General features: G+C 48.9%; 2 protein-coding genes across 3 annotated transcripts; one reads left to right on the top strand and one right to left on the bottom strand.

Moving 5' to 3' along the window:
- Nucleotides 1–51: 51 nt before the first annotated feature.
- IKZF5 (IKAROS family zinc finger 5) lies at nucleotides 52–14,241 on the top strand. 2 transcript variants are annotated; one of them, XM_038140707.1, is made up of 6 exons: nucleotides 52–98; nucleotides 2,455–2,524; nucleotides 3,363–3,455; nucleotides 5,787–5,949; nucleotides 6,210–6,392; nucleotides 9,004–14,241. In XM_038140707.1, exons 4-6 carry the CDS (start codon nucleotides 5,817–5,819, stop codon nucleotides 9,945–9,947), a joined length of 1,260 nt encoding a protein of 419 aa, XP_037996635.1. In that variant the 5' UTR covers nucleotides 52–98; nucleotides 2,455–2,524; nucleotides 3,363–3,455; nucleotides 5,787–5,816; the 3' UTR covers nucleotides 9,948–14,241. The 2 variants fall into 2 exon arrangements, with proteins under 2 accessions (XP_037996635.1, XP_037996636.1); XM_038140708.1 differs by lacking the exons at nucleotides 52–98; nucleotides 2,455–2,524; nucleotides 3,363–3,455 and having other exon boundaries at nucleotides 5,786–5,949.
- PSTK (phosphoseryl-tRNA kinase) lies at nucleotides 13,519–17,921 on the bottom strand. Its single transcript, XM_038140709.1, has 6 exons — nucleotides 17,633–17,921; nucleotides 17,186–17,444; nucleotides 16,281–16,479; nucleotides 15,793–15,868; nucleotides 15,434–15,527; nucleotides 13,519–14,740 (listed from the first exon to the last, which is right to left on the bottom strand). Exons 1-6 carry the CDS (start codon nucleotides 17,885–17,887, stop codon nucleotides 14,553–14,555), a joined length of 1,071 nt encoding a protein of 356 aa, XP_037996637.1. The 5' UTR covers nucleotides 17,888–17,921; the 3' UTR covers nucleotides 13,519–14,552.
- Nucleotides 17,922–18,658: the final 737 nt, after the last annotated feature.

The following is an 18,658-nucleotide window of genomic DNA, read 5'->3' as shown; positions in this document are numbered from 1 at the left end:
GTCTCGCGAGACTGCGGTGGGCGGGGCCGGGCCGGGCCGGGGGGAGGCACAACAAACATGGCGGCGGCGGGAGGCGGGAGCGGCGCGGGGCGGCGGCGGTGAGTGCTGCCCGGGCTCCCCTTCCCGCTGCTTTCCTGCCCTTCCGTCTCCTTCCCTCTCCCTTTCCCTCCTTCCTTCTCCTTCCGGGGCCTCCCTGTGCCGTGACGGAGCCGGGCGGCGGGGGCGGGGGGCCGCGCTTGGGGAGGGCCGCGCTGCCCCGCCGGGAGCGGGGCCGGGTCAGCAGCGCGGCCCCGAGGCTCTGCCTTGGTGTGGAGCTGGGGGACACAGGAATCAGAGGAATCGCGGAATCGCAGAAATCACAGAGTTACTGGAATCAGGGTCGCAGAGTGGGTGAGGTTGGAAGGAATGGATCCGGTGCCACCTCCCTGCTCAGGCAGGGCCGTCCCCGAGCACACCGCGCAGGTTCCGGGGTGTCTGCGGCGAGGGAGACTCCGCACCTTCTCTGGGCAGCCTGTTCCAGCGCTGTCACCCTCGCAGCAGAGAAGTTCTTCCTCGTTGAGGTGGAACTTGCTGTGCATCATTCCCTGCCCGTGGCGCTGGTGCCACTGCTGGCTCCCGGAGCAGAGCCTGGGCCCTGCTCTGGCACCCAGGGACAGCCAGGGCTGAGGAGCCCAGCTGGGGCTCCTCTCCACGCTGAACAGCCCCAGCTCCCTGAGCCTTTCCCGGACACGGAGCTGCTCCAGGCCCTTCAGCATCTCTGCTGCCCTTCCCTGGATGCTCTCCAGCAGCTCCGTCCCTCTTGTCCCGAGGAGCCAGGAACGGCACACGCGGGTTTCTGGGAGCTTTCCCGTGGCCGTGTCCCTCCCCACTCTCGCTTGGGCTGGAGGAGGAGGAGCGGGATCGAGCCAGGGCGTTCGGGGTTGGTAACAGGTCACAGGCAGCCACCGACGCTGTGCCTCACCCCCCCTCCCCACGGTAAAACTCTTTCAGGAGGGCCTGGAAGGGCTTGGATGGAGTTTGGAATCCTTCCTGCTTTCATTTATTTGCTATGGAAAAGATGGAGCAGTGAACACTCCCCCTTTTTTCCCCGGGGTTCCTTAGAAGGAGGTGGGATGCATGCATATGCTCACAGTAATTCTGTTCTCTTACTGCACACGTGTCCTCATGGATACTTCATGCTCTCATAATTACTGCAGGATTACTTCTGACTGGGTGTGTCAAACTGCTGGGTGGACTCTTTCTTTAGCAGCATTATTTAGGCAGAATATTTCATCCTGGCACGCTCTTTGACAGCAAACTTAGCTCACCTCAGTGAGCCCTGTTCAGTCCAGCAGCTGTGCCTGGGTAGAAAATGAGTAACCGGTGCTCTGCTGCTGGTGGTGTGAAGCTGGAGGAGGTGTGGTGGTGTCAGCAGAGCTCGGGTGACACCTGGTGTGATCAGCCCATCCCTGGGGTGTGAAACACGAGCTGGGCTGCTCAGTTTCTGGTCATTAGAATTGCATTTTCTGGTTTGCAGCAGTGACACAGCAAGGATCAGATGCGTGTCATTCTCCCCTGAGAAGGAGAGCTGCTGGCTGTGTAGCTCTAAAAGATGCCACATAAAGTCACAGGAGTGTTTGAGCACACAGATGGGAGCTTTGGGTCGTGTTTAAATTGTGGTGACTTCCCTGCCCTGGTGTAAAGAGAAGGATGAGTGTTCTCATCATAAATCAGTGAGGTAGAGAAAGGAAGTTTTGTGCAGTTGATCCCTAACCTCTTCATGAATTTTTATGTCATTTTCTTTCAAAATTAAATGTTTTTTAAAAGCAATCAGTGCTGTCAAGTAAAGCTGAGAGAACTGGGGTTGTTTGGCCTGGAGCAGAGAAGGCTTTGAGGTGACCTAATTGTGGCCTTTCAGTACATGAAAGGACACAAAAGAGGGGTGGAGTGACACTATTTACAAGACCCTGGAGTGACAGGACAAGGGGAAATGGGTACAAACTGACAGAGAGCAGGGTTAGATGGGATATTGGGCAGAAATTCCTCCCTGTGAGGGTGGCAGGCCCTGGCAGAGGTGCCCAGAGCAGCTGGGGCTGCCCCTGGATCCCTGGCAGTGCCCAAGGCCAGGCTGGACAGGGCTTGGAGCAGCCTGGGACAGTGGAAGGTGTCCCTGCCATGGCAGGGGTGGCACTGGATGGGCTTTAAGGTCCCTTCCAACCCAAACCAGTCTGTGATTCTCTGAAATAAGTTTTAGTGCCTTGCCCAAAGGCACACTCAGATTCTTCTCTGATAGCACAAACCTTTGATGTTGTTTTGAATGGTTTAATTTTAAATTGTTATTTTTTCTTATAATTCATGGAAAGTTGGCCTGGTCAGGACTCTCTGTTACACTGTCCTGTTCCTCTCTCCATATTTTCAATATTAGAGGTATCTTTATATTGTAATTCATATCCTGATGTCTTTGTTTTATTGCAGGAGACACCAACAAATGGAACACAAATTAACTTAAGCCTACAGGAGGCTGGTGACACCTGGAACAGGGGAGGTAGGTGGATACATAAAGATGTGTTCTAAACTAACTTAATGATGATAATTAATGCTGGGAGTTGAGCACACTCAGGTAAGATGTGAAAGAACATCCTCATCTGTATGCCAAAAATGAACAGACATCTGTAAGTAGCTTTGGATGTAAGATATCCAAATATTAAGATATTTAAATGTGGTCTGGAACTCAGAACTTGAGTTCCTGTAGCTCACCTGAGTACCTATTAAAAATAAGGAATATTCTTATTGAAATGGTAGCATTGTAAATTATTTCTAATTATAATCTGCAGAAATAATGTGACAGACTTCTTGTCCTCCTTCCAAATCTATCCCAAGCTCTGTCTTCCCAAATTCATGGTGAATTGGGACTTCATAGAGATTTGTTATTTACACTCTCCAAAAGAAGCCTGAGCACTGATTTCTGGGGAATATTTTAATCATTTCAGTGTGAAATAATGGACTGGATTGAGATTTTTACTCAGGATAGGAAAGTCAAATTTTGGGAGAACTGTGAAACAGTACTTTGTCATTCAATTGTTCAGTTGTTTCCCAACATTGCAGCTCCCATAACTGACAGACCCAAATCTGGGGTTTTTTGGAGCCAGGTGTTTATTGGAAAACAGAAGTGAGTCAGAAGTGTCCTTCAGGTGACATCCAGGAAGCAGAGGATGCAGTCTTTGAAAAACTTTTACTGGAAGTGAGATTGTTTTAATGAAATTTGGAGCAGCAGAGTGTTAGATTCCTGTCTTTCAAGCACAAATATTTTTCAGTTTTCTTTCTTATATCTCATGGGGGTTGGGAAGAGTCATGGACTCACATTTTCTTTTTATTCCTTCTAGGAAAAGTGGAGAAGCTGTGCTCTGTGCTTTTTATCTGACGTGTTGAGGTTCATTTTGGAGCATGTTTGCTACTTAGCAGGAACTAAAATTCAGGTATGATCCATTGTTTTTTATTTTTAAAAAGGCAGGTTGATTTTTATTATTATTATATTTTTAATTTTAATATTTTATTTACTATGTTGTTATTATGTAATTTACCTCTTGCTGAAAGTGATTTCCCCATAAATTGTATTTGGTGATCTTTAATGAGTTAAATATTCAAAAACCAATATTCTCATGGTTGCCAGTTTGCTCTTGGACTCAGTGTAGTGGGTCTAATGCTGCCCAAATGCCCATGCATCCACTAAAAATTATTTATTTACTCATTTCCTGCTGTGAGATATGGATTAGGAGGGGGAGGGCAAACCAGGCTCAAAACTTGAAATGGTATAAAGAAGAATTTGTGAACAGAATTAAAATAAAAAATGATAAAATCAGAAAAAATCTTCAAAACACTTCTCCCCCAACAGCCTCTTTTTTTTCCCCACGGACAACGTAGAGACAAAACCTGGAAGTTTCAGTCAGTTTGCCCCCTCTAAAATAATCTTTCTTCAGTCCACCCAGAGAGTGGAGTCTCTCTTGCCATGCCATGGAGGCTTCTCCACAAGGAGCAGTTCTCTCGTGGCTTCAATGTCGCAGCAAACCAGCTGCCAGGAAAGGAAAATCTGTTTGCAGTGTGAACGTCCCTCCCATGAGTTACAGCCTTCCCAAGGCTGCTTTCATGGGCTGTGTTCACTCATGGTGCACTCTTTTACAGATCAGCTGTTCTAGCATAAAAACAAAAGTTCTCTACTTTTATCTCTGGGAACAGAGGTTTTTCTTCTTCTGTCCCTGGGGCAAAGTTTCTCATCTCTCTCTCTCTTCAAGCTTCTTGTTGGATTACAGCTTTTCAGCATCCACGTGCTCCAGCACAAGTGTCCTTCTCTCGGGGGCTGCAGGTGAATGCTGCATCCCCCCACGCACTTCATGAGCTACAGGGAAAAAACAAAGCCTGATTAGATCAAAATATATCTTCACCATAGCCTCACAAAAGAATTTCAGCTCAGGACTAAGGCATCTCCTCATTCCCCTCCCATCTAGAATTTGACTCCTCCTTTACTGCCCTCAGCGTCCATGTTGTTTTCTCTGCGTGTCTTCACCCTTTCCTTTTCCTGACTTGGGAGAGAATTAGTATGTTCATTTTTGCTCAAGCTTTATCAATTGAAGCAGTTTTTGTAGAGTCCTGCGGCGCTGAAAGGTTGATGTTGTCCAGGCTGCATTGCTGAGGAGTCGCCGTGTCTCTGGCTGCTGATCGCGCGCTCCCCGCCGGCGCCACATGTGAGGTGTCAGGGAAAGAAACACAACTGCTGCTGCTGCTGCTGCTTGTGTCCTGCTGCCTGCAGCGGGGCTGCCCAAAGCAGCTAACAAACGGAGTTCATCGTGAGCCGTGCTGAGCTAGCCCTGCCTGTGCTGACCCTGGCCCAGCGCTCCTGGCCGCCCGCGGTGCTGGGACACTCCCGGCAGCATGGCCTGCTGGTGGCAGCAATCCCAGCCCAGCAGTGAGCCAGCCTGGCACCGAGAGCCCGGCTCAGCAGGGCCTGGCCTGGCACCGAGAGCCCGGCTCAGCAGGGCCTGGCCTGGCACCAAGAGCCCGGCTCAGCAGGGCCTGGCCTGGCACCGAGAGCCCGGCCCAGCCGGGCCTGGCTTGGCCACGAGAGCCCAGCCCAGCAGCATGCCAACTTGGCCACGAGAGCCCAGCCCAGCCAGGCCTGGCCTGGCACCGAGAGCCCGGCTCAGCCAGGCCTGGCCTGGGCACAAGAGCCCGGCTCAGCCAGGCCTGGCCTGGGCACGAGTGCCCGGCTCAGCAGCACGCCAACCTGGCACCGAGAGCCCGGCCCAGCCAGGCCTGGCCTGGCACGGAGAGCCCAGCCCAGCTCAGCTCAGCCGGGCCTGGCCTGGCCACGAGAGCCCAGCCCAGCCAGGCCTGGCCTGGCACCCAGAGCCCAGCCCAGCCAGGCTTGGCCTGGCCACGAGAGCCCAGCCCAGCCCAGCCAGGCCTGGCCTGGCCCAGCCAGCGACCTCTCCAGAGGCCATAGAGTCCTCACGGGCTAGCTTAAATGTGTTCTCATAGAGGCGTATTCTGCTCTTCTAAGTGGTTTAAACAGATGTCAATCTTCCAAACTAGCCAGCTGATTGGCTCTTCAGACTAGGCAGCTCGTTGGCTCCGCCCAGTCCCCACAGGGAACCGCCCCCTGAACAGAAAACCAGACTTTGTTCAACCACGACACTCAAACTGTGTGATAAAAGTAATTCTTCACTTAAAATGCAACCCAAAACCTGAACTTGTTACTATGAATGCAGCCAAATTCAATGACACTTGTGTTCTGAAAACATTTTCCCTTCTAGGCACGAGAGGTTGTAAATGAAAGAGCCAATATGGGGGAAAAGAAGGCAGAACCGTTGGATTTTGTGAAAGATTTTCAGGAATATCTGACCCAGCAGACTCACCATGTCAATATGATTTCTGGATCGGTTACTGGTGACAAGGAAGTAGAGACTCTCCAGGGAGGTGAGCTGATTCCAGTACCATAAATTTGATTTTCTTGAAAGTGATTTCAGTGTTCACAGTCCAGGTAATGCTGCAGCTGTATGGAAGCATTTCTGATAGTCATTTTCACATCACAAAGGATGTGTATGCACCTTTGTTTTAATAATGTTTTTATAATTCTCTATATTTAAAGACCAAGGGCTGAGAGAAGCAAAAGCTCTTTGGCATTTGCTCACAGTGTGACAGATTGTTCATTAAAATCTGTGTTGCATTGTTCACAGCTGGGACAGAAGGTGATCAGAATGGTCTGGATCATCCTTCTGTCGAAGTTTCACTGGATGAAAACTCAGGAATGTTGGTGGATGGGTTTGAAAGGACTTTTGACGGGAAGTTGAAGTGTCGGTACTGTAACTATGCCAGCAAAGGAACAGCACGGCTCATCGAGCACATCAGGATTCACACAGGTATGGCATCTTCTGCTCTGCCTGCCTGGGAGGCCTTGGGGGAGTTACTGACATGGGGATTTCCGTGTCAGCAGTTGGCAAATTCAAGCAGTGTGAGAATTCTTGGCAATAACTGGGTTTTGGTGGGTTTTTCTAGTCTATTTTTGTAAAGGTGTGCCATGTACCTATTTAAACTGCAAAACTGTGCAAATCCCTGCTGACATTTATTATTATAAGTAACTACATGGGAGTAAAGTTTAGCATGAAAGCTTCAATCTAAATTGAATTGAACTAAAAATATCTTCCAGTTTTTCTGTGCTGATGAGGAAAGTGACAAATGTACATTTTCCTCCACAGAGATTTATAGGGCCTTTTCTTCCTCTGTTGCTAAGCCATGAAAATATTCCTGTTCTGCACAACATTCTAGATGTGGAAGTACAAAGCATAGTAATAAGAATAAAGTTATTGGTAGAATATTCAAATGTGAGCACATACCATCAAGTTAGTGACTGGTGTCAGGAGTGAACAGAAAAATTATCAGCTGTGGCTTATTAAAAGAGCATTTGCCACTGTTGGATGTAGAAACCTGAAAAGCAAAACTCTCATAAAGGTTAAAATATCCTAAACTGTTCTGAAAGCTCCAACTTCATGGCAAATGAGAGAAAACAAAAATAAATAGGTGCTTGTGAACTATGTCAAGTGTACCAACCAGACAACTTCAGAGTGTTAAGCAGAGCAGAAAAAAATCGTGTCCTGCAAAGAAGGAAAGTGTTTACAGGTTTCCCGTGTGGTATGGACTATCCCAAAACATCCAAGTGTCTCTTTGCAGTGGCCTTGGGTAGGTGGCATTTTGGGCCTCACTGTTGGAACTGGGATGTGATTGTAGCTCTCCTCAGGTACAGTTTCTCACTTGGCTGGGAGATATTCCTTCCACACAGGAGCTCCCTGGGTGGATTTTGGGAAAGGTGGGGCTGCTTCACTGGCCCTGCAGTGTTGGCTTGTTTCAACAGGGCATAAAGGGGTAGGAAATGGCAACCAGCCAGAAATCAGAGAGTTCTGAGGCTCAGATTCTGAAGGACCTGGTAAATTCTTCTCCTGTGTCTTCCAGAACAAGAAAAGAGTTACTTTGGTTTGGTTTGTTTTTCCACTCAAGGGAAGAAGATCCAAGGCCTGAGTGTTGTGTGCCTTGGAAGGCTGGCAGAGGGCCAGGAGATGGCTGCTGGTGCTGGGAGGGCTCAGATGAGTCAGCGCTAAAGCAGGGAAGTGGCAGCTGATTCACAGCCTCAGAGCAGTGTAAATAAACAGGTACAGCATCCTGGACAGCTGCCAGAGGAATTGTGACCCAGGCATGATCATGCAACCATCATCATTATTATTATATTTTTATTATTAAGTGCAGCCTACCGCAAGGTTGGCTTCATGCTGAGTCTGAGAGCAGATGGTGAATAGCTCACCAGGTGAATCGTGCTACATGCGACGCAAAACTTTTATCTCCAGTTTAGAATGAAATCAGATTGGCAAATTCTGTGTGATGCAGGGAGTTTGTCAATCTTCTCAGACCATTTTATCAAGTCTCGGGATCTTTACCCGTCCTTGTGTGTACATATATGAGTGCAGAGAGATGCTCATGGAGAAAACATGGTTTTACTTGGTGCAAAGAAAGTACTTAGAGGTAGCACAGAAATGGATTTCTTTCCTTTTGGAGAGCCAGTGATGTAGGGGGAGCAAAAGAAACCTATTTGGTGTCTCAGACTGTGATTCCAAACTGGAATGCTCATCAGTCACATGACAGGGATTTAGAAGTTGAGCTGGCACTCGAGATAGGAAGAGTAAGATGATCATTTCAGCACCTGAACACACATCAGATCCTTTAGGCACTTCTGACATTGCAGACCTGGATCTGTAACTCCTAGAGGATCAGTCTATCAAGGGAAAATCAGAAATCCTAAAGTGCTGCCTTACAAAAGTGTAGGTGTGTTACTCACGTTAACTTTTTAAAAAATACTCAGAAAACTTTGTGTCTATAAATTTCATGTGATAGCAGAACAAAGTTCTGTATGTGCAAAGGAGGTGATGGTTTCCCTGATCATCGTCCCATGTGCCATCTGGAAGAGCAGCCAGCTCTCCAGGGAATACCTGGCTTTTGTGTTCTGTTACAACTCTCCAGCCTCAGGATCCTTTTCAGAGCTCCGTCCTTGAGTGGCTGCCTGTGTGCGTGGGTTATTTAGGGTGGTCGTTCCAGGATGTTTAGGAGTAGGGATGTTTGGGAGGTCCCAGAAGGATACCCTCCCTCAGAGTTACCCGGAAGAACAGTGACATTTTGGTGGCACAGACATTCCTGTGCTCCCCTGGGTGAGGGAGAGCTGCGACCCAGGGCAGCACACAAACATCACTGCGCTCAGACCTTGGCATTGTTGCCGCAGTTCTCAGGCAGGCTGTGTGTTACCCTGGTTCCACTCGGGATGTTTGTGTGTGCTGGTGATCCCTGGGCGAGGCAGAGCTGTCCCCATGCCCCAGGATGCCCAGCTGAGCTCGAGGCTGGCGGTGACTGAAGCTGACGCGTGGCTCACAGCGAGCCGCGCACAAAGCCTGTTCCCGGGGTGCTGCGGGCTAACCTGTTCTGATTTTCCAGGGGAGAAGCCACACAGGTGCCACCTGTGTCCCTTTGCCTCGGCCTACGAGCGTCACCTGGAGGCTCACATGCGCTCCCACACCGGGGAGAAGCCCTACAAGTGCGAGCTGTGCTCCTTCCGCTGCAGCGACCGCAGCAACCTGTCCCACCACCGCCGGCGCAAGCACAAGATGGTGCCCATCAAGGGCACCAGGTCTTCCCTGAGCAGCAAGAAGATGTGGGGGGTTCTGCAGAAGAAGACCAGCAATTTGAGCTACAGCAGAAGAGCGTTAATTAATCTGAGTCCGCCGTCCATGGTGGTGCAGAAACCAGACTACCTTAATGATTTCACCCACGAGATCCCCAATATCCAGACTGAGGCCTACGAGGGCATGGCAAAAACCGCTCCGAGCGGTGGCTTGCCGAGAGATCCACAAGACCTCATGGTGGATAATCCTTTAAACCAGCTCTCCACGTTAGCAGGACAGTTGTCCAGTTTGCCACCTGAAAACCAAAACCCAGCCTCTCCTGACGTCGTTTCCTGTCAAGATGAAAAGCCTTTCATGATACAGCAGCCTGCTGCGCCTGCAGGAGTTTCAGCTGTGTCAGCAAATATTCCTCAGAATTCCTCTCCAACCAGCCCTGATTCCCGGCCTGCACACAACCAGAGGAACTATAGTCCCGTGGCAGGGCCCAGCAGTGACCGCAGTGCCCACACCAGTACTCCCAGTATCAGCAACAGCCAGCCCAGCACTCCAGCTCCAACCCTGCCAGTGCAGGACCCCCAGCTCCTGCACCACTGCCCACACTGTGACATGTACTTTGCAGACAATATCCTTTACACCATCCACATGGGATGCCATGGATTTGAAAATCCTTTCCAGTGTAACATTTGTGGGTGTAAGTGTAAAAACAAGTACGACTTCGCTTGCCACTTTGCAAGAGGCCAACATAATCAACATTGACTGAGAACATGCTTTTGTTTAGTTTTCTAACATATTACAGTCTGTTTTTCATACTTGCTGATGGAAAGCTTGCACATTCCCATAAGGAATCTTCACATTAATCAATTGGACAAAGGAGGCAAATTGATTTCTTGTAAAAACTTGCCAGGGAAATTTTGTATCAGATTCAGTTGCTGTTTTATATGTAGCCTTTCAAAAAAAGCCAAGAGTGCTGTAAGGGTTGGAATGCATTTACATGCTGTGGTTGCTAAATTTAAGTTGCTTGCACTTAATCCCAATAAACATTCTGCAAGTGGAGAAGCAGAGCGTGTGTCCTGAGCCGTAGGATGTAATTCCCAGATTGTTTACTAGGCAAGACAAGATAGATTATCCATAAAATATGAAATGTCAGTGCAATGACACATCATGTAGAGACAGGACAAAGAGAAATGGCTTCATGGTGCCAGAGGGCAGGGACAGATGGGATAGTGGGAAGGAATTCCTCCCTGTGAGGGTGGCAGGCCCTGGCACAGGGTGCCCAGAGCAGCTGGGGCTGCCCCTGGATCCCTGGCAGTGCCCAAGGCCAGGCTGGACAGGGCTTGGAGCAATTTGTGATAGTAGAAGGTGTCCCTCCTTTAAGGTCCCTTCCAACCCCAACCATTCTTTGACTTTGGAGAAATCCTTAAAAACGTGGCTGCTCAAACAAACAGAAGCAATTTTCACAAATTCAATCTGATGTAGAAGTTACTTTAATCTGGTGAAGGTTAATAATAGGTTTTTGTTTAGTATAGTCTAAACTCTTCGTGCTAGGACTCAAACACTAATTTAACTATTAGCACAAAACTAGAAGATAACAGGTTATTGTGAATAAAACTATGGTAGGAAAAAGAAAGAGCTAAAAGCCTGTCATTCATGAGTTATTGGAAACAAAAAAAGTAAGATACCTTATTTTACCTACACTCTACAAAATTTTCCATGTCATTGTTTTTCAGAGGAGGCAATTTTTAGAGACATAATGAAGAGCCTGTAGAACTAATATATACTCTGTGAGATTTCTCACTGCCTTAAACTGAGTTGTACAGATATTTAAAATTTGCACAATTAGACTTCTGTCCTGCTGATAGAAGTTCTGATAGAAACAAACAAGAAGTTTACAAATCAAACTCCTTTTTTCAGTTTTCTGTTGGGCCAGGCTACAACTGAGAGGTTACCTGTGTTTTTGAGAGTTGTATAATCCAGTTTATTGTAAATTTCAGCTGACTTGGAGGCCTGGTTTGTCCCCTCTCCCAGGTCTGATGTCCTTTGGGTGTGCTGGGAATAAGGGGAAAGGCTTTTTCTGGACTCCATGTAGGATGCAGAGGAAAACTGACTGACTACACTGAAGTTGTTTTTAGGAATTGTGACTGAAGTTGTTTATTTTGTTTCATAGTGTACACTCATCTTTAGAAGCCCTCAGGCTAAAGGACAGGCACTTTAACATATAAACCTGAATAAAACATCTAATTAAAATGAATAATGACTTTATGTGCTATATAAGAATTTGAGACATTAAAAATAAAGGAAGAACTGTTACTTTTCCCTATTTAGACATGGACTTCGACCTTGGTTTGTCCTACTTGAGACAAATTAAAGCTTCCCTTATATATTTCCCTTTTCCTATCAGCAAACCATGTTTTGTTAAAAGCAAGATTTTATTAATGTTCCACAAGTCAGAGGTTGGAATCTCAATAGGAAATGTTTGGCTTCTTCAATTTATATTTTTATGCTAAAACTTCCTGAAACCAATGGAAAAACTTGCAGCAATCAGGGTGAGATCAACGCAGGAAAACCACTTGTGTCAGAATTTTAGCTGTAGAAGTAATTTTGACTTTAATTAAATAGAAATTGGGATACCAGCCGTGTTTCTGTCTGCCTGACTGACCTGCTGTTGAAGTTCTCTGCTTGAGGAGCTGGGTTCTTTCTTGGCTGTGCAGTCTTGAAGTAATGAGGTCAGAAATCTGCCACTGGAGTGGTTCCAGTGTAGCGAAGATGAACAATAACACTGTCATCCCTAAAAACTGTTTTGTCTTCAGGCCTGGTTCAGAATTCGTTTTGCTGGACTTTTAGGACAGAATGTAATTTGCATTTTTCATCAGGAACCTGTAATTCCAAAAAAAATTCATTGTTGCTTCATACTTTTTATATTTATCAGTAAAGCTGCAAGTCTGTGTGTGTAGACATCCTTTATTTTGAGGAGTGAAAGCTGACTGAACTGGAATCCAGTTAGAAGTTACTGCTCCTGGACAGGTTTTGGAATCAAAATTTTTTCCAGTCAAGGAGGGCAGAAATGGTGGCTCTCTTTGGATCACACACTGAACATTTCTACAGTTTAAATCTGCCTCAAATGTAGTGTTAGGGTAAGAGACATTCCTCTTGAAGACTTTACAATTAGTAATTTATGGAGGTGGTTTTCCTTGCCTTTTTGGGTAGATGATGCACTCTCCTATTCCTAATTTCTGGCATTCCCAAGGAAACTTGTGGCTCCAGGGAGCAGCTTCCAGTGCTGAGTGGTCACAGCAGCCAAGGGCTCCTTGGCTGGTGGCTTTTTCCTTGCTGGTATCACAGGGAGAGTCATTTCCATGTGCACAGATGTGGTTTCTGTCCCCTGGGGCTTCTGCTGGCCGTGTTCACGTTGTCAGAGGCTTCTCTTTGTGTCATGGCTCGGTGGTTTAGAGAAATGACTCCTGAACCACAATGGCCTTGAACAGAACCCAGGGCAGGTCACCAAAGGAGGAGCTGGGAGCAGGGGGAAGCCTGCAGGATCTCGTGGACAAGGGGCCCTTGTTTAGGAGGGGATCCCATGGTAGGGAATGGAACAGAGCTCAGTGTGAAAACATCCATCCCCAAGCCCTGCAGATCATTTGGAAGGATTTTCCTGCTGCTGCCTGGACACCGTGGGTTCTGCTCTGGAGAGACTAAGGCAAAGATTAGTTGGGACGTCTCTGAACAGTTAAGGAATGAAAAATCTCTTTTCCCTGTTTCCTTGGGCAAACTCCTCGTTGCAGGGGGTTCTGGGCAGCAGCAGCAGCGTTGGTGCTCTTCCCTCAGCTCTGCCCCCAGAGCCCTGGGGTGGATCCCTGTGTCCTTCCCGGGGCTGGGACTGTTCCTGTCCATGATCACACCATGTGTTCAGTTGTGCAAACACTGCCCTGACATCGTTGTCTCCTGTCAACTGAGGAGCTTTGGAAGGTGTATTTCCCTATTTTTCACAATTTATACATACTATTGGCTACAATCTAAAGTCCAGAGCTGGTACTGGCAAATTCTCTCCGAGTGTGATCCCTCGCACAAGCAGGCCTTAGCCAGAGTCAGTGAGGGAGACTTGTCCTGGACTCTGGGACTGAGTCCTCAGTTAAAAGAACTTTTCATATTGAGTCCTCCCTGTCCTACTCTGCACTCACTCGTTTTGGTGGTTTTTTAAAAAACCCAAATCCTCTCATTCTAAGGTAATGGGTGATTAGCATTTTAACTGTTATTAATGGAAATTTGGAAAGGAGATTGAATTTTTCAAATTTTTCAGTTCTGTCGAATTCTGTAGTTACAAAACATGAACTTTGTGGGGGTTTTGTTTTTATTGTCACAGCTTATTTTATAGCTTTGTGGACATTTCTAACATGCACCATTTATAGCACTCCTGGTACACACAGTTTTGAGACTGAATATTCCAATGACCATTTGAATATTTGAACATCTTCATTATCTCAGTTAATATTCAACTGTGGAGGAGGCAATAGGAAAAATATTTGTTTTTTCACAGACACATGATTAGACGATTTAGACATAAAATGTTGATTGGCTTTTTAATATACAACTCAGTGCTGGGACACTTTCCAGCACTGTTTTCCAGCCAAATAATCTGTTACTGTTTGTTTTGTTCCAGAATGTTTTGGGGGTTTGCTTTTTGTTTCTTTTCGACAAAGGGAATGTAATTTAGAAGTTTTCACTGGCAAGTTTTCTAATAATTTTAAGCTTGTTTGAAAATCTACAGCAAACGATGTTCTGCTGCAGGAAATCTCTCTCCTGCTAAAGCATTTTTCATTGAGCAATCTTTGTGTATGTGCTTCTAAGTACCTACTTTGTTAATAATATGTAATTCAGTGTAAAGAGCAGATTTTATGCAAAAAAATGACACCTGTTAAGAGTTGTAAAATAAATTTTAATGTTAGTGAACGTTTCTGAGATGACAAGGTTAATTCTGAAATAACTCTGTCTCGTGTAGTTCATGTTGTGAAGCTTTGCTTTTGTAAGATATGAATAAAATAACACTTTCTAATTAGGTCCCATGTCACTCCTTGATTGCAAATCCCTCCACGGGTGGAGCTGGTGATTTCCCAGGTGCTCCTCCTGGGTTAACTCTTGCTGATTCTGTGAAATTTAAATCTCAGGATGGTTTGCTCTTGCCTTGATCTCCACAGCCAAGAGCAGCTTGGTTAGACTTGGTCAAACTGTTCCTCTTCCATATCATGGGGAGAAGAGGCACAGGGGCTCCAGGGAAGGGAGCTGCACCTCGGATCTCTCAGCAGCAGTGCTCAGAGTGCTGCATTTGAAACACTTGGGACTCCTAAACACCCAACATTCTCTCTGTCATTATTTTAAAATATATTTATTTACTATGTTGGTTGCCTCATGTTGGAATGAAGAAATAACACTTGTAGCAGGGTCAGAATATTGGGTTTTCAAAGTCTTTCCTTGCCTCAAGTCTTCCAAAAATTCTGCTTTCAGTTTGTTGAGTTCTTCTGCCAGGCTCTTCATCTCACTTGGGAGAACGTTTTTACCTAAAAGAAAATTGAAGCTGAACTTTTAACTTCATGCTTACAGAAAAAAAATCACAGAACCACAGAATACACAGAAAAAAAATCACAAAACCACAGCTTCCCCTCAGCTGGAAGGGACCCACAGATCACCCAGTGCAGCTCCTGTCCCTGCACAGACCCCCAGCAATCCACCCTGGCAGTGCTGTCCAAACTCCTGGAGCTCTGGCAGCCCCGGGGCTGTGCCATTCCCTGGGGAGCCTGGGCAGTGCCAGCACCCTCTGGGGAAGAACCTTTCCCTGAAATCCAACCTAAACCCCCCTGGCACAGCTCCAGCCATCCCCTCCTGTCCCTGTCACAGGGAGAAGCCTGAACCCAGGCACAGAGCTGAGCTTTTCAGTGATGGACACTGAGCTGCTCCTCATCCAAATCTGCCCCTGTCCTTATTGACACGTGTCCCCAGACAGTATCAAAATCCTCTAAAATGCTGCTCTGTGCTAAATGGCTTTATTTAAGCTGTAATTAACACAGTTAATAAACATGACACAGGTTTTTTAATCTACAAACTTCTGCAAACAACCCTGCCCAGAGCTGTGACGGTGTTGCCTCAGGCACACCTGCTGGGATAGGATCCTGAACAGTTTATCCCAAGGGAATTTCAGGGATTTCCCATGGCCAGCTGGCAGCTGGGACAGGTGGCATGGGCAGGAGAGGTACCTTTGGCATCCTGCATGGCCTCAGAGATGGCCCTCCTGCACGCCTGGTCAGCCTGATGGACAGCACTGGCTGCGCAGATGGCTCGAGCTGCCTCCTGCCAGGGCCACCAGCAAGGAAGAGAACAAACACACACAAACACTCTGAATTTACCTGACTTTGAAATGCTGTTTGAAACAACTCATTAGCAGCACCTCAGGCTGCCTCCACTGTCCCAGCTGCTCCCAGCCCCATCCAGCCTGGCCTTGGGCACTGCCAGGGATCCAGGGGCAGCCCCAGCTGCTCTGGGCACCCTGTGCCAGGGCCTGCCACCCTCACAGGGAACAATTCCAAAGCTGTGCCCTGAAGCCCAGCAGTGCTACCTTCTGCTCCCTGTCCTCCTCGTTTGGTCTCTCTGGATTTTCCAAAGCAGTGGCCAGCAAGCTCATGATCTGCTCACTAAGAGAACAAACAGAGTAAACATGGCAATCACACAGATACATTTCTTTTCTAATGATGCCACAGGGCAAAAAAAAAATGAAAAGCAAGATTTCAGTTAAGTTTTTAAGGCAATCAGTGAAATAATCTGAAATGAAAAACAATTACAACTCAAATTATTACAACTCAACCTTAACATTTCAGACAACTTGCACAGATTGTCAGGGACAGGGTGGGAATGCTGTGAGATTTGAGGTTAACTCTGCAGGGGATGGTGGCTGTGAGCTCCCAACAAACCCGGATTCTGTGTAACTGCCTGGACTCCAAAAATCACCTCTAGGAATACCTTTCACACATTGTGCAGATACAATAAGAAGCTTCTACCACTGAAAACAGCACTCAGGGAAAACCACGGGATCAATCAGTAACGTACTCATCCTCTGAGATGCAATCAGAACTGCTCAGAATGAGGCTGTGCTGCTCCCAGGTGTTCTTCCTCAGATCTGGCATTTCTATTTTCCTTGCCATTAACTGGATTGTCTGCTCGGGCACAGGATCACTTCTGAGGCGATTCCTCTGCAGGCAGCATTCCACTGGGCACTCTAAGAATAACTGGCAGAAGCCCAAGGAATCTAAAAAGAACAGAACCAGACAAATTCATCTTTAAACAGTTCAATTAACAATTTCTGAGAGCAGCATGCAGGAGAAAGGCTCTGCATGAATGAGGAGCTTCTGCTCTGCTTCTGAGCCTGACATGAGCACAAATCTGGACAGGGAACAGAATTTTACCTTCAAAGCTGCACAAGAAATGTCTGAGATCAACACACAGAACCATGGAATGGTGAAGTCATCCCATTCCACCCCAGCCATGGCAGGGACACCTCCCACTGTCCCAGGCTGCTCCAAGCCCTGTCCAGCCTGGCCTTGGGCACTGCCAGGGATCCAGGGACAGCCACAGCTGCTCTGGGCACCTGTGCCAGGGCCTGCCCACCCTCACAGCCAGGAATTTCTTCCCAATATCCCATCTAACCCTGCCCTCTGGCAGTGGGAAGCCATTCCCCCTGCCCTGTCATTCCATGCCCTTGTCCAAAGTCCCTCTCCAGCACTCTTGGAGCCACGTTATGAACTGGAAGGTGCTTTAAGGCTGCTCTAGGAAGGGGTTTACACGATCCACCAATTTATAACACGGCAGTAACAAAGTTCCATTGATTGCTACTCTATTACAGGTACCCAGCAATCACAATAACCCACGCTCCGGGAGAGCACTTGAAAGAAGGCAGCTGGAGCGCGCTGGATTCCCTACAAACATCCTCGTGCCGAAGATCAGGGAACAATTACATTTGCGGGCCAGCTGGTACACCTCGTAGCGCATGCTCTGGTAATAGAAGTTGTCATCCAGCAGCAGGACGAGCGGCCGGGAGGCGGCTCCGGCGTCCCCGTGGGCGGCGGGCAGCAGCCCCTGCCGGCGGCAGCAGCCCAGGAAGCGCTGCCAGCCCGGCTGCGCGGGGCCGGGCAGCGGCGCCCCGGTGAGCAGCGCCCGCAGGAGCCCCTCCAGGCACCGCAGCAGCTCGCGGCGGCTCTGCTTCCAGCCGGGCACCTGTGGGGAGTGGAAGGCGAGAGATCACGGCCCCGCAGCGCCGCCCCGAGCGCTCCGGGCCCGGCCCCGCCATGAGGGACCCGGCCCTGACCCGGCCCGGCCGCGTCCCGTTGCCTGGCGACCGCCGTCGCACGCGATGACGTAACAGCGGCGCGCCCGCGCCGGCCAATGAGCGGAGCCGCACTGACCGAGGGGCCCGGCGGGCGCGGGCAGAAGGCCTCGGGCGGGATGAGCTCGTCGTAGGCGAGCAGCGCGCAGGCCCAGCCCGGCCGCTGCGGCAGCCGCCGCCTCAGGGCGCGGCCCAGGGTGGACTTGCCGGCCGCGGGCAGCCCGCACAGCAGGCACAGCCCCACCCGGGCGCCGCCGCCGCTCTCCCGGTGCTGCCGCTGCTCCGCCGCCGCCAGCGCTGCCGCTCCCGCCGCTTCCGCCGGCGCTGTGCGCATGCGCCGGGCCTGCGCCGCGAGGCGCCCTCTGGCGGGCTCGGTGCGAACGGCAGAGCCAGGAACGGCCCCTTTAACCCGGTCTGGCCTGAGCCACCTTTATCCCGGGTCTGGCCTGAGCCACCTGTAACCCGGGTCTGGCCTGAGCCACCTTTAACCCGGGTCTGGCCTGAGCCACCTTTAACCCGGTCTGGCCTGAGCCACCTTTAACCCGGCTCTGGCCTGAGCCACCTTTAACCCGGTCTGGCCTGAGCCACCTTTAACCCGGGTCTGGCCTGAGCCACCTTTATCCCGGGTCTGGCCTGAGCCACCTTTAACCCGGTCTGGCCTGAGCCACCTTTAACCCGGTCTGGCCTGAGCCACCTTTAACCCGGCTCTGGCCTGAGCCACCTTTAACCCGGCTCTGGCCTGAGCCACCTTTAACCCGGGTCTGGTCTGAGCCACCTTTAACCCGGCTCTGGCCTGAGCCGCCTTTAACCCGGCTCTGGCCTGAGCCACCTTTATCCCGGGTCCGGTCTGAGCCACCTTTAACCCGGGTCCGGTCTGAGCCACCTGTAACGCGGCTCTGGTTTGAGGCACTTTTAACCTGGGTCTGGTCTGAGCCACCTTTATCCTGGCTCTGGTTTGACCTGCGTCTGGTTTGAGCCATCTTTAACCTGGGTCTGCTTTGACCCGGGTCTGCTTTTACCCATTTTTTTACCCGGGTCTGCTTTTACCCATTTTCTACCTGGTCCTATTTTTTACCCTTTTTTTAAAACCCAATTCTGCCTTTAC

Source organism: Motacilla alba, chromosome 6 (genome assembly GCF_015832195.1).
Source record: "Motacilla alba alba isolate MOTALB_02 chromosome 6, Motacilla_alba_V1.0_pri, whole genome shotgun sequence".
NCBI classification, from domain to species: Eukaryota; Metazoa; Chordata; class Aves; order Passeriformes; family Motacillidae; genus Motacilla; species Motacilla alba.
The sequence above is the reverse complement of the archived record's forward strand: the minus strand, read 5'-3'. Positions and strand labels throughout refer to the sequence as shown.

What these genes read in the sequence shown, in the direction of transcription:
- IKZF5 (XM_038140707.1), top strand. Translation starts at nt 5,817, where the DNA reads ATGGGGGAAAAGAAGGCAGAACCGTTGGATTTTGTGAAAGATTTTCAG. An exon ending in AGTAGAGACTCTCCAGGGAG is followed by an intron (nt 5,950 to 6,209) that starts GTGAGCTGATTC and finishes CATTGTTCACAG; the next exon opens with CTGGGACAGAAGGTGATCAG. An exon ending in GCACATCAGGATTCACACAG is followed by an intron (nt 6,393 to 9,003) that starts GTATGGCATCTT and finishes CTGATTTTCCAG; the next exon opens with GGGAGAAGCCACACAGGTGC.
- PSTK (XM_038140709.1), bottom strand. Translation starts at nt 17,887, where the DNA reads ATGCGCACAGCGCCGGCGGAAGCGGCGGGAGCGGCAGCGCTGGCGGCG. An exon ending in GTACCAGCTGGCCCGCAAAT is followed by an intron (nt 16,480 to 17,185) that starts GTAATTGTTCCC and finishes TGTTCTTTTTAG; the next exon opens with ATTCCTTGGGCTTCTGCCAG. An exon ending in GGCCATGCAGGATGCCAAAG is followed by an intron (nt 14,741 to 15,433) that starts GTACCTCTCCTG and finishes ATTTTCTTTTAG; the next exon opens with GTAAAAACGTTCTCCCAAGT.